The following is a 12,562-nucleotide window of genomic DNA, read 5'->3' as shown; positions in this document are numbered from 1 at the left end:
TCGGCGTGTCGGCTGTGCATTCAATGTGGGAGCACATCTTTTCCAACTCTTGTTGTTGCTGCATCATGTTTTTGTTTTTATTTTGCTTTAATCATAAATATGTACGTACATACATACATACATATGAAGGTGCTACGTACATATGTATAGGTATGCGAATATGTATGTATGTACAGTGGCTACATATTCGCGTTGCAGTGGTAAACAGAGACTTTAGCATCCGCTTTGAGGTCTTATGTGAGCCGGCGAGCCGTCGGCAGTCAAGAACTACCAGCAGCTGTTGTCATTGTGCTTTTGCTTTTGTTGTTTGCTTCCGACGCTGTTACAGCACTGTTATTGCTGTCCACTGATCGGTTGATTACTTTACCGTTGCTTAAGGTGGAGCTACGCCAAATGACGACAAGTTTGAGCTCGCCTCATTTGGTACGACGACAACGAACGAAACGAAAGCGCCAAGCTGACGTTGAGTGTATTGGTGTTCCTGTTGCTGTTGGTTGGTGATTGCGCCGCTCTTCACTAAATATTTTTCTGTTGTGTGTGCATACATAGGTTCATGCATACATATGTACAATTTGTTGAGGGTGATATATTTGACGAATGCCGTTTAAATTAAATATTTTCACACACAATTAAGGCTTACGAACGCGTATATTTTATTGAGGATTCCAAAGATCAACATGCCGATCGTTTTCTGATAGCTTATGCATACATATGTGTTCGATAAGTCTGCGATTTAATATTCCAAATCTTAATTTTTGAAATCATGCATTTAATTTAGAATATTAAGGAGCACATTTTAATGCGAATTCGAAAATTCATGTATGGTTTTTAAAATACACTAATACATGCTTATATTATAAATATATATATATGTATATATTTATGTATGTGTATAAGTATGCACGTGAGACTAACTCTGTTGCGCTGTTTTTCTTGCGGCATTTCATCTAACGCGATTTGAGCATTTAATTGACTGATTGCATTGGCTGGCTGGCTGGTTGACTCTGGTCAGATTGTCATGTTCGTGGTCTTTATTCATTTCATTATTAACAGTCGTGGAACAGCGAATGTGCTCGTGTGTATGCACGCATGTTCATTCCATTTTTTGATAACACCAACGCATTCACGAGCGTTTTACCACGCTTCGTTAGTTTAAAAATGTTTGCATAGGTTGACAGGTTGATCACTGATGCTTGATCAGTCATGTATGTTTGTATGTACACACACTGCCACCGTTCATTGTTCAAATTGTGTTCAAGCAAAGCACATTGATTTTCTTTTTGGTTTTGGTCAGTTATTTTTGTCATACTCGCCTTATGCATCCAAAGACGCTCTGCACGATTTTGTTGTCTCTGTCAATTCGGCATTAAACGCATGTGGCGCACTCTTCACAGCATCACCGTATCACCGTTAAAAGTGTACGGCCAGTCGAGTCCATTCATCTGCCTTCGCTTGCGGCATAAACCTACAATTGCAAGCGTGTGATGTGTGGACATACATACATATATACATGTGTATACGAGTGAGCTTGCGACCGTCCACAAGTGTACTAATCCATTGTGGTGGCAACTCTTGCGCTCGCTGCAGACCCGCCGTCATAGCGCTTAGCCAAGCCAAGCGGCGTAGGAAAGCAGCGTGCTCCAATTTTATTCACATCCATCGCCATTTTTGGCCACTAACCCATCAGAACAAGTAGTGATCAGAAATCAGTAGTGATGTACTAGTTGTACATGTTTTTATTGGAAAGTCCGAATTTATTTAAATTTTAATTGAAATTGTCGTCGTTACCGCTGTCGAGCGACGTTATCTGCACATTGCCAGGGAGCTGAGAATGAATGTGTGAATTTGTGTGAATTCGTGGATTTCCCACGCTCTATATTTTGTATTTATTGATGTCAATGAAGTTATTGTTTACTTAATCGTAATAAGCGAGTACAACCACCACTCAGTTGCCCGATTTGGCAAACATTTGCTTACGGCAAAATGGAGTGTTGGCCTTTATTTTTGTCTGTCTGTAATCTTTGCTAGCAGAAGTTGTGCGAAAGACATTCGATATTCATCTGGATGCTTAGACCGAGGAATTAAGAAATCATAAAAGCTGTATAGGACTAAAATATATGCTTGTTTGTTTGTATGTTTTTATAGTTAAACAAATGAGCTCTCAACTAGTGCAGTTGTATGACAGGGTTCCGCTAAAGCTCTGATGAGAGGCTCACTCTTTGAAGATGTATATACCGAACGTTTTAAGGACATTTCTTCGATGCCAGAATAATACAAATTTTTCTTGATGGCAAAGCAAATAATCCTTTTATTATCTTAGTAATCGCTTATCCATTTGTCTGTAAGCATAGCTTGTCATAATAAAGCTACAAGCAAACGCTGTTTAGCTGACAGATGTGCTTTTTGGCCTTCATTTCTGTCGGCGCCTATCATTGCCGAAAAAGTAATGGGTTCTCAATGTTACCAAAAGAGAAATTATCGTCCAATAAAGCAAGATAATGATTACCATGACAAGTTTTAAGTCTTCAAAAAATAAATATTGCTACATAATTTTATTAAACAAAGTTATATTTACATTCCAGGAAAAGTGACGATATCCAGAAGTTAAGGAAAATCATTTCTTTTTTATTTTTCTAATCTATTTCAACTTGCTCCAATTCCATTAACAACGCAAACAATCTGCCTACATACATATGTATTTGTGTATATTAGCATGCTAATCGCTCTGCTTGCCAAGAAGTTCGTGTCTTAAGTCCTTTGATTTGTATGCTCATTGTGACTCAGAATGCGGTGTTAAGAAATGGCACTGAATCCGGCAGACAAGTGCTTGCATTCTTTCAACGCGATGAACAAGTAACTGCATGGCAATTGCTGGAAAAAAGTCAATGTATTTATATGCAGCGCACAAATAATCGAATGGCGCCTATTATTGGCCGCACATCGTCGTCTATCGACTATTTGACGAGATACGGTACCTGAGTTCACTAAGCTCATGGCGAAGAAATTACTATTTAGACACCTTTAAAAGCAATTTGCAAAAAGCGTTTACTGAATAAATTATTTCGTTTGCATAATACGAGTAGAACCAACACAGTAGGTCTGCACGGCCAAAGACTAAGCGTCGAAGAGTCCCCTGCACTGGAAAAGCAAGTTACACGTATTTACATCGTCGATCGGCGCTTGTCGTTATGTGATTGTCATTGCAAATTTTATTTTTATCTCTTCAACTAATACCTACAATAACGCTTTGATAATTACCTCCTTCTGCCGGTGGGACTGATTTCAACAGACAGTTTGAAAAAAATAAATAAAAAATAAAAAATTGAGCTTCGTGTATTGATTGGAGTTTACAGAGTAGTATATTAGCGACTTTTTCAACTTAATTGACTGCTTAATTTGTGTTTATATTGCACATACTAATGCATGCAAGTAAAGTTACCAATAAGGCACAGTACTTCTGGGAAGGGTGGTAAAATTCCACCGACGGCCTCTGAATTTTTGAAGATTCTCTTAACACGTTTGGCAAGGGCGCTTCCAAGGAAATCTAAAAGCTAAGCGCCCATCCACGCCGAACGGCGGGAAAACTGGCAAATATCGCACAAGTAAAACGATAAATCGTGCCGATGTTGAACTTTGTGTGATTTTCCCAAGAACTAGGTGCGATGTGACTAGACGGCGAAGCTGAGAAATGAATAGCGCAATCGCAACATTAGACCAGTTGTATACAAACAGGCATACACATTCATACTTATATGCGTATATATGTATGTATGTATGTACATCAGAGAAAATTGAACGTTTAATAAATAAACAAAGTGATCGCTTTTGCGGCAAGATTTTCGATTTATTACTATACGTTAGTATTGATTTCGGAAGTTTTCGAAGGAACTTTGGTCTGAACACGCTTGATAAAAACGGGCTTAATTAAGGAAAATGCTATATAGTTGCTTGTTGTTATGGAGACAGAAAACAATCCTGAAGTAATTTGAGGAAATTCGGCTGAGTTGACAGGTCATTGGACAGCTAAAAATCCGGATAAGTTTCTCCTGCCAAGCCGCTCATTACGTATGGTATGGTAGCAAGTATTGGCCTTAGGGAATTTATTATCGTTATTTAGAAATTCCCTAATATCTCTATATTCAGCTTTGTGCGTCCCCTCTGCAGGTGGTCATAGTCTCATGGGTCTCTTTCGTTAATTAAACGTCACTAAATTCACCTTGTTGTTGTTGTTTTTACGTTCGACAATCAGAAGCACTACATACACTACTGAATCTTGACCTCGTTTCGATTTTTGAGTTATTGCACATCAAACAGATTTTAGTTTGCAATGCAAACACTGCCGTCAACTACATAAAAACACACCAATCAGGCTCAAATAAGCGCGAAATGCTATGAGCTTGTAACAAAAGCTCTAATTCATGCATGTCGCATCAAATAAGTAATTGAGATTGACAATGGTCTGTTTTAACAACTTTCGAAATTTGGGTTTTTTGTCGTTGTTGTAGTATTGTAGAAGGAACTCAAAATAAATAAATACATATATTTATATATATTTGTAGTGCCTACAACACAACAATTGACATGCAACAAATTGTCAAGTAAAGCATACCGATGTACAAGTCCGACGATTGGAACTCCAACACTCTTGATAAAAGGCTGCATTATAATGCAGATGATGATTCAACTATGGGCAAGGATTTGACCCCAAAGACGTCATTAACCAGGAAGGAGTCGATGAAGGTATTGATAGCTACGTAATAAATGACATTAAGTACCTGCCAGAAGTTAATCGCCTAGATGTTGGAGGAATGACTCTTAAAAGTTCCTAGGAAACAGTTTCGGTCTAAAATGAATTGAAAATGAGTGAAAATATTCCATATTATCCCTAATATATCATCTATAGACTAATAACAAAAGGTTTGTGCGAAACCTATATATACATACTACATATATATCCACGCCATGTATAAGTTTTTGTATAACTGTTCCAACAACTTTTGCGATAGCTTGTGCAAGTCGGTAAAGTTTGTGCAAGCTATTTGTTCTTAGCGTAGTCCAAACATTGTGCATAAAAGTTAGGCTATGAACATCGGCAGTAAAACACGGCAACCCTTACATTTGACAGCTGATGAAACAAATGTGATAATTTTTTGTTAACGTTTAAGACCAAATTTCTGCGGGAATTGCTTAAATTGCTATTTGCACTTTACTAATTTGAAAAATTCTAAGTGATATACTAAATTATATAAAAAAAAAAAATTGAAAGAAAATGTAAATACAAATATTGTTGAAAAAGTAAGTAAATATGTAAATGTTTTCAACAAGAAAGACTGAAAGAATCAAGAAATAAAAATCGATAGTGATATGTTCCCATGTGAAATTTTGTGAATTCATATGTGATCATTTTGCACTATTAGCCACAAATGTCCATATTCTGTTCACGTGCTGGTTTTTATTCAATTATTAGTTTTTCTCAACTTTTGTATAAGTTCACTTTCAATAAATTGCAATATATGCAGGTGATGAATAAGGCCCTGTAGTTGAAGACTCTGCTGACGTATCCAGTAGATTGACCATTACCTTCTAACCAGTTCCCTTTGATTGGCCATTTATTTATAAGGCTATAGTTTAATATATAGCAAATACTTATAATATTTCTATAACTTCTTTTTATTTTTAGATTAAAGGTATTTAAAAATCGCTGTAAAACTCAATCAATCGGATTTAAGCCATTTGCCTGAGCTCAAAATATTTATCACCATTATTTTCCAATGGGTAATATTTTTATTTCATATTTAAAACTGTTTATTATAATTGTTACAAGTTTTATTCTTAAGAGGAAACAAAATCGTACGGTATTAAGGATCTACAGCTGACAAAATTATTACTAAACTTTCTTTCAAATTTATGTAGTATATGTACATAATTGACTGTAACCACTTGAAATTAACGCTGTTTCTTAGAATATTAATTTTGTTCTTTTGTCGCTTGTATCTAGTTATACGGATATTATATCCGGACGGATATAATCAGATATTGTTGTTGTTGTTTAACCGTTATCTGGATTACAGTCGATAGAGTCGGCATTATTCATCGAACTTATTGGGCAATATTTTTTGTTTAGTAATAATTTTGCACTCAATTGTTTAATGCTGCTATATCAACGAAATCAATATAAATAATTTTATAATTTTGTCTATACTCTTTGTTTTCGATCTTTTTCAATTAAAGTATGAAAAGGAATATTTAATAAAACATGTTGGATCCTATAGTCTAAAGTTGAATAAATTGCATTTACGTTTCAATATATTATTCGCAAGTTAACTATGCGTTTGTTATCAGCGAAAAATCCTTTTCACTTTTGAATTTCCCATCGCACTCGTCTTTGTTGAAAGCAAAAAAAGCAAATCAAATCTACTTGAGTACTTTTTTTCGAGTACATTAATGATAATAGTTGCGGAGACAATACAAAGAGAACATTTTTTTCATAATTATTTTTGCTCTCGAATCTCACTACACATTGTATGTAGCTTGGTTTTTCTATCAGCTAATAGTGTTGGATGACGAAACTACTCGCAAGTCGGAAGCGGTCTTTGGAGCTGAGCACACCGCTCCTCGGTTTATTTCTACGTAAATATTGTCGAAATACACTGTGACGAACTTTAATCCAATCTCTTAGCGCTTACCACCACACAACCAAATGTATTGTGTAATTGTATATAAAATATCGTTAGTTGCACCGTCATTTGTGCGCATACATTTTGCCAATTAATAAATTGTATACATTCTGACTGTTTATTTGCTGTGATTTCAGTGTACAGTAAAAATATCATTTCACTTTCATTGTAAAATGATTTGTAGGAGCTTTGATTATTGTGTTATGTTGTTTACATAATACTAGTATACGAGTATATCTAGTTATCTAGTTATATATTTGCGACTATGAGTTGCCAAATTTTGAGTGACTGTATCATCTATACTGATATTTTGATAAATTGTGATAAGCTCACTGAGTCACTTGTAGTGAACTACAAAAATATATATAACTGCATATACCTGGTTTAGGAAGATTATTTGGTTAGTGATCCATTGCTGTAAGCGAGTCGAACAACATGCTCTATTGCTAGTTCGATTCGAAAAATTTTCTTTCACAAAACATGTTTTAGAAAATATTTGAAAGTTGTAATAACCAGTGCAATTTAAAATGTTTTAAAAATAGTGATATCTAGTTGGAATCTATTTGAATAAGTATTATAAGCCTACATACATACATATGTAATGTTGGAGTTCATTGCCGTTGACACCTATGGGTGTATGTATGTACGTAAACACTTATACATATATACATATACTCGTATAAAGGAAATTCGAGACGGTTTTTAAAATAAAAGTACTTTAACGTACTTTATTGTTTTCTAGATGTAAACTTATACTAAATAATGCAATAATATTTAAAACTTATAAATTTCTTAATTTTCTATTTCTAGTTATGTTTTTAACGCGTCGACGGAAGTTCTCTAAAAGGTGACTGTCACATTATTATATGTGTGCTACAGCAATTCACACAGGCAAATTAATAAAAAAAAACATAATTATTATAAAATTTACATATGTACATCTGCAAGTGCAGATCAAATAATCCTTCCTATGATATAAATTTAAAAACCAATTCAATTTAAAAACCTTTTGTGTTGGTATTTTTTCATTGCCACAAATTTATTTGTAACTTTGTAAAATAGTAATAATAATATTCAAGACATTGTGTTCCTAGGCGTGACCATACAATAATTAGTATGGTACAACAAATCACTACATACATGTAATTCTTATAACTACTTATTTTTCTAATTTCGATTTGCGTTGCCATAATGCTCAGTGAATGAAAAATGCTGCAGCGCAGGTATATTATAAGTAATTTTGTTTTTAAGGAGATAATATTAACCCAGATACCAGATAGAATTGTAGACTAAACACAAAAAAAGGAAAACATACGCTATGTAATCTCGAAAGTTGCTGCAATCAATAGGTCTCTTAATTGTTTGCTCTTCTATCCACGGCTTTAACAGAAATTAGTTAAATTTTTCACGACTAGTTACAAATAATTTATGCCGCTAGTTCAAATTTAATACTTATGACAGTTGTTTTTCAATTACATCATGATGTGTGTTTGCTTTGAGTTCTGTTAATTAATGTGTTTAATAACAACATTCCCAGTTTACAAGTTGAAATCTATTTACATATTTGATTTTTGTTCACGCTTATTGCTCTAATATTATTACATGCTAAAACCTATATTAAATTTTCATTTTAATAAGTTTTAATTAATTCCATTTTTTTGTCTCTCCAATGTCATAGAGATTGCTAATAAAACAATTATCTTTTTTCTCTTTTTCATGTTGAATCCATCCGTATAGTAAAAATTGCTGACAGGCGCAGTACGATTGTCTGCACTTAAAAGACAAATGCTCATTAACTTTTTGAATAACGAAAGAATCGAAAAGAAATAACCGTACTCCCATTTCTTCAATCAAATAATCACTCGCTTACAGTTTGACGTATATAACAAGTACATCCGCATATTTAATCCAAATAGTTGAAAAATTTGAAAACAATTGTTGTAATTCCCAAAGTCCTCTATTTAAAACTTTTTTATTTTATGTGGTATAGCAGTCATTGCTAAATTTGGCTGTTAATATCATTCTTCCTCAAGTTAAATGTTGGGTTTGCATTGAAACGTTCACTAAATCCATGAAATTTGATGTCATTGAATAAAGATTTTCAACCATTGACTGATAATCCTCCTGCAACTTCATTTTACAATTTACAAATATATGCAAACTTTTATACAATGTACGAATCATATAAATTCTTAAACGTCATATTCCGTGCTTCAGTCATTCCGGGAGCATTAATGTTAATTTGGCTGACTGGGATGTAAGTACGCTACTTCTTTATACATTTAGATACATACATATATATTTTGATTTTTAATTGCTAACTGTAATGTTCTCCGTTACAAGAACTATTTTATATGTTTTTTTCTCATGCTTTTTACATAAGAAAAAGTGCAGATAAAATGTATCTTACTAATCTCCTTGGCCCGTGCTAGGCGTCTTTATGCTTATTTTATTAATTGCCAAAGTTAACCTATGAAATGTGCTATTATTATTCCTTATTTTTACCACATCGCTTTGTAAAATGTGTATGCATGTACAGTATTCGCACGGCTATGTACTAATTCAGGCAATTGATATTAATAAAAACGTGTAAACGCTTTTGTACGAAATATCTCATTACAATCTTGATATACTATGTACTTGTCGTGCACCATTCAGTCCTTCCTTTTATTCATTCTACAGTTAGCAAATAAATTATTTGTTAATCATTCTTACTTTATTAATTATTCTGATACACGCATCAGTAAGTACTCCTAATCTGTGACATTGAGGTGTTTGCCATTCAATAAGTTGCGATTCTAATTTCACTCTAACCTCTCTTCTTTATTCTACAGAATCTCACTTACTGTGGTACAATTATGTATGCTCGTATTCCTAATAATATTCGTTGGATTCCCATTAATATTTCGTTATTCTATAACATTACAAAGAGGGATTCTCTTTCTAACGTTTAGTAAGTATTTCAATATTTTAACTTTCAAATTATTTAAATAACTTTTTTAAACGGAAAATTCCTTTGTAGTTACATACCCCAAGGACCTTGACCTATCGAATCCAGCCAGTGTGGGACTTTTTGGTACGAGATCTCTTAATCTTAGTGTGCTCGATCCGGATGTTGAGGAACGTCATGATGGCGTGCGCATTGGTGTCTGGCATGTGCTGCCATTACACTTAGCTAAACGCTTTGCTAAAGAACTGAAAATCGATATGGTATACTGATAATTATTAAGAATTATGGGCAGAAATTTGTACAAAATCCTATTATCGTACAGCAAGAGCACGATGAATTGAAGAACACAACATCTGATGATGACGAAAATTTGGACAAGCTAATGCCTATTCTGAAATCAGAATACTCCGATGTAACCGCTGAGAATGAAGCGCTCTTTTACGAGCGCATGCTGAAACTTCCGGGCACCATTGTTCTATATCTTCATGGCAACACCGCTTCTCGTGGCTCGGGGCATCGTGTCGAGATGTACCAACTTCTGCGCAAACTTGGCTGCCATGTGTTGTCTTTGGATTATCGAGGTTATGGAGATTCCGATCCCGTTTCACCCACCGAAGAAGGAATTGTACGAGATGCCCTAACAGTATATGAATATATTAGAAATGTAACAACAAATCCTGTATTTATATGGGGCCATTCTCTGGGCACTGGCGTGGCATGCCATTTGTGTTCACAGTTAAGTTTGAATTTCAAAATAGATCTACCACGGGGAGTGATATTGGAGGCGCCTTTTACGAACATCCGTGATGAAATAAGATTGCATCCATTCGCTAGGGTTAGATAGTCAATATATGTGTGTTGATTAGCTTTAAAACTGTTACATTTTTTTACAGCCCTTTAAAGATCTGCCTTGGTTTGATTTGACAATTGCGCGCCCTATGTACTCGAACAAGTTGCGCTTTGAATCGGACAAACATATTAGCGAATTTCGGCAGCCGGTAATGATACTCCATGCCGAAGATGATTATGTTGTTCCATTCGAACTTGGCTACAAGCTATATCGAACAGCGCTGGATACGCGTGAAAAAACTTGGGGGCCTGTTGAATTCCATCGTTTCAATGGTGTTGCAGGTTACGGACATAAGTTTCTTTGCCGCGCACCTGAACTACCCAAACTTGCAAAACAATTTATCGAGACTTATCGTAACGAAGACTTTCAAAGGCTTTGAAATGTTTTAAACATAGACTTCTCTTATTTCCCCCCAGAAAGTGCATATATATCCTGCAGTATTTAAGGACTTTCAGTCAAGAATCAAGCCGCCGGATGTACTCAGAAGTAGCTTACAAGCTACTGGATGCCTTTTATTTTATAGTTTTGTCGTAGATTCGTGTATATACACATACATATGCAACAAGAACTTTAGTATTATTAGTGCAACCTAATTTAAAAATCTATAATCATAGAAATGGAGACATTTATTAGTATACATATGTATATGTATGAAAAAAGAAAAGGTCGTTGTGTAGAGATTGCGACTAACTAATATAATTTAAACTGTGAGAAATTTTAATAATTATTGTTGCTAAAGTCAGGAGCAGTATGCTAGAGGTTTTACCATTACCAAAAAGGCAACTTATGATAACAAAATCATAGAAATATTATTTTTTTGTAAATAAATATAAGTAAAAATACAAAATTTTTCTTTATGGTAATACATTTCTACTCATGCGTTAAGCCGTGCTGTTTCATTAATGAAAAGTGAAGAACTATTTCGCTATATAAAAAAGGAGAGAACTTTTAACTTTAACAAAGTTGGTACCTCATATTCGGTTTGCGCAATCTGATTGAACAAGTGAGTGACATGTTATACTGACCTTAGGTCAGGGCCCCTTTATGGTTGCCACTAGGGGGAAAGTAAGTGCACTTGCTCTCTTGTTTGAATACATCGAGTTCTAGCAAAATAGTACGCTCCTATCATTTCGAATGTTTGCTAAGTTTTGATCTATTACTTTTATGTGAAAGAAGAATTAAATATTTGTTAAAAAGCAGAAGTGTTTGTTAATGCAACCATGTAGTCAGTTAGTACTTATTTGTGAAACCCTGTGTGGGTACAGAAAATGATGATTTTTACAACCCTAATTGCATCAATTGCTTCTGCTTCTGGATATATTGTGGTTGACAGCGGTGGAGCGGTTTGTATTAGTGAGTGACGGAAGGAAATTTGGTTTCGGTTAAAATTTTTGCATTATTTTAAATAAATAATATTTAAAAGAAAACGGAAAAATTGTTAAGTGATTGCTAAGTACAAGTGATAATGAGTGTGTCTGTGTAGCCAGCCAAAATATTTTCGTTTCATTCAAAGAAGAATTGGGGAAATAGGCGGTGCAGTGCTATAGCAGACACAAATACATTGAAAACGTTATGCATATATATGTAAATGTGTACCCATACGAATTGACTAGTCCAAACAAAGCGGCGTTGGCAGCACAAACCACAGTACCAGGAAGAAACAAGGAGATAAAGTGACACCATGGCTTCAGCACTTCCTTAAACACATAAAAATACTCTCAACTGCATTATTTACAATGTTACATTTTCGTAAATATATTTTTGATTTGTGGTAATAGATGGACTTCTGTTAGTCAGTGTTTTATAGAAAAACAGTATCTATCTATATATCTATAGCGCAAATTTCCTGCCAGCAGGAATAAAAAATAGCAACAAAGTTATTGGGGAGAACAGTGAGAAGTGTTAAAGGGAACGAAAGGAATAGGAACATTTATTTTATAATGTGTTGAGGGTGTGGGTGAAGGAAGAGAGCGCACTTTTACACAGGTTGCGGCGAAGAGAAAATTCGCCCTTTTCTGTATATAAAACTTCTAATAAGTACTTCCCTTTGCTGGTTGTGCATTTTAAGTTAAAGTTAAATATTTC

At 34.5% G+C, this 12,562-nt stretch overlaps 1 protein-coding gene across 9 annotated transcripts; it reads left to right on the top strand.

Annotated features, from left to right (window-relative positions):
- The first annotated feature begins 5,130 nt into the window (after positions 1–5,130).
- On the top strand, positions 5,131–11,362 carry LOC105228115 (lysophosphatidylserine lipase ABHD12). 9 transcript variants are annotated; one of them, XM_011207779.4, is made up of 8 exons: positions 5,131–5,295; positions 5,681–5,775; positions 7,488–7,524; positions 8,415–8,934; positions 9,512–9,630; positions 9,700–9,887; positions 9,950–10,462; positions 10,521–11,362. In XM_011207779.4, the coding sequence occupies exons 4-8, from the start codon at positions 8,759–8,761 to the stop codon at positions 10,854–10,856; spliced, it is 1,332 nt and encodes a 443-aa protein (XP_011206081.2). In that variant the 5' UTR covers positions 5,131–5,295; positions 5,681–5,775; positions 7,488–7,524; positions 8,415–8,758; the 3' UTR covers positions 10,857–11,362. The 9 variants fall into 9 exon arrangements, with proteins under 9 accessions (XP_011206081.2, XP_011206082.2, XP_011206083.2 ...); XM_011207780.4 differs by lacking the exon at positions 7,488–7,524; XM_011207781.4 differs by lacking the exon at positions 8,415–8,934.
- Positions 11,363–12,562: the final 1,200 nt, after the last annotated feature.

Source organism: Bactrocera dorsalis, unplaced genomic scaffold (assembly GCF_023373825.1).
Source record: "Bactrocera dorsalis isolate Fly_Bdor unplaced genomic scaffold, ASM2337382v1 BdCtg012, whole genome shotgun sequence".
In the NCBI taxonomy this organism is placed as follows: domain Eukaryota; kingdom Metazoa; phylum Arthropoda; class Insecta; order Diptera; family Tephritidae; genus Bactrocera; species Bactrocera dorsalis.
Note: the sequence above shows the minus strand (reverse complement) of the source record. Positions and strands in the feature narration are given on the sequence as shown.

Excerpts from the sequence above, each read along its gene's own strand:
- LOC105228115 (XM_011207780.4), top strand. The coding sequence starts at position 8,759 with ATGTCATTGAATAAAGATTTTCAACCATTGACTGATAATCCTCCTGCA. Across the intron at positions 8,935-9,511 it reads TTAATTTGGCTGACTGGGAT|AATCTCACTTACTGTGGTAC; the intron begins GTAAGTACGCTA and ends TTTATTCTACAG. Across the intron at positions 9,888-9,949 it reads AAGAACTGAAAATCGATATG|CAAGAGCACGATGAATTGAA; the intron begins GTATACTGATAA and ends ATTATCGTACAG.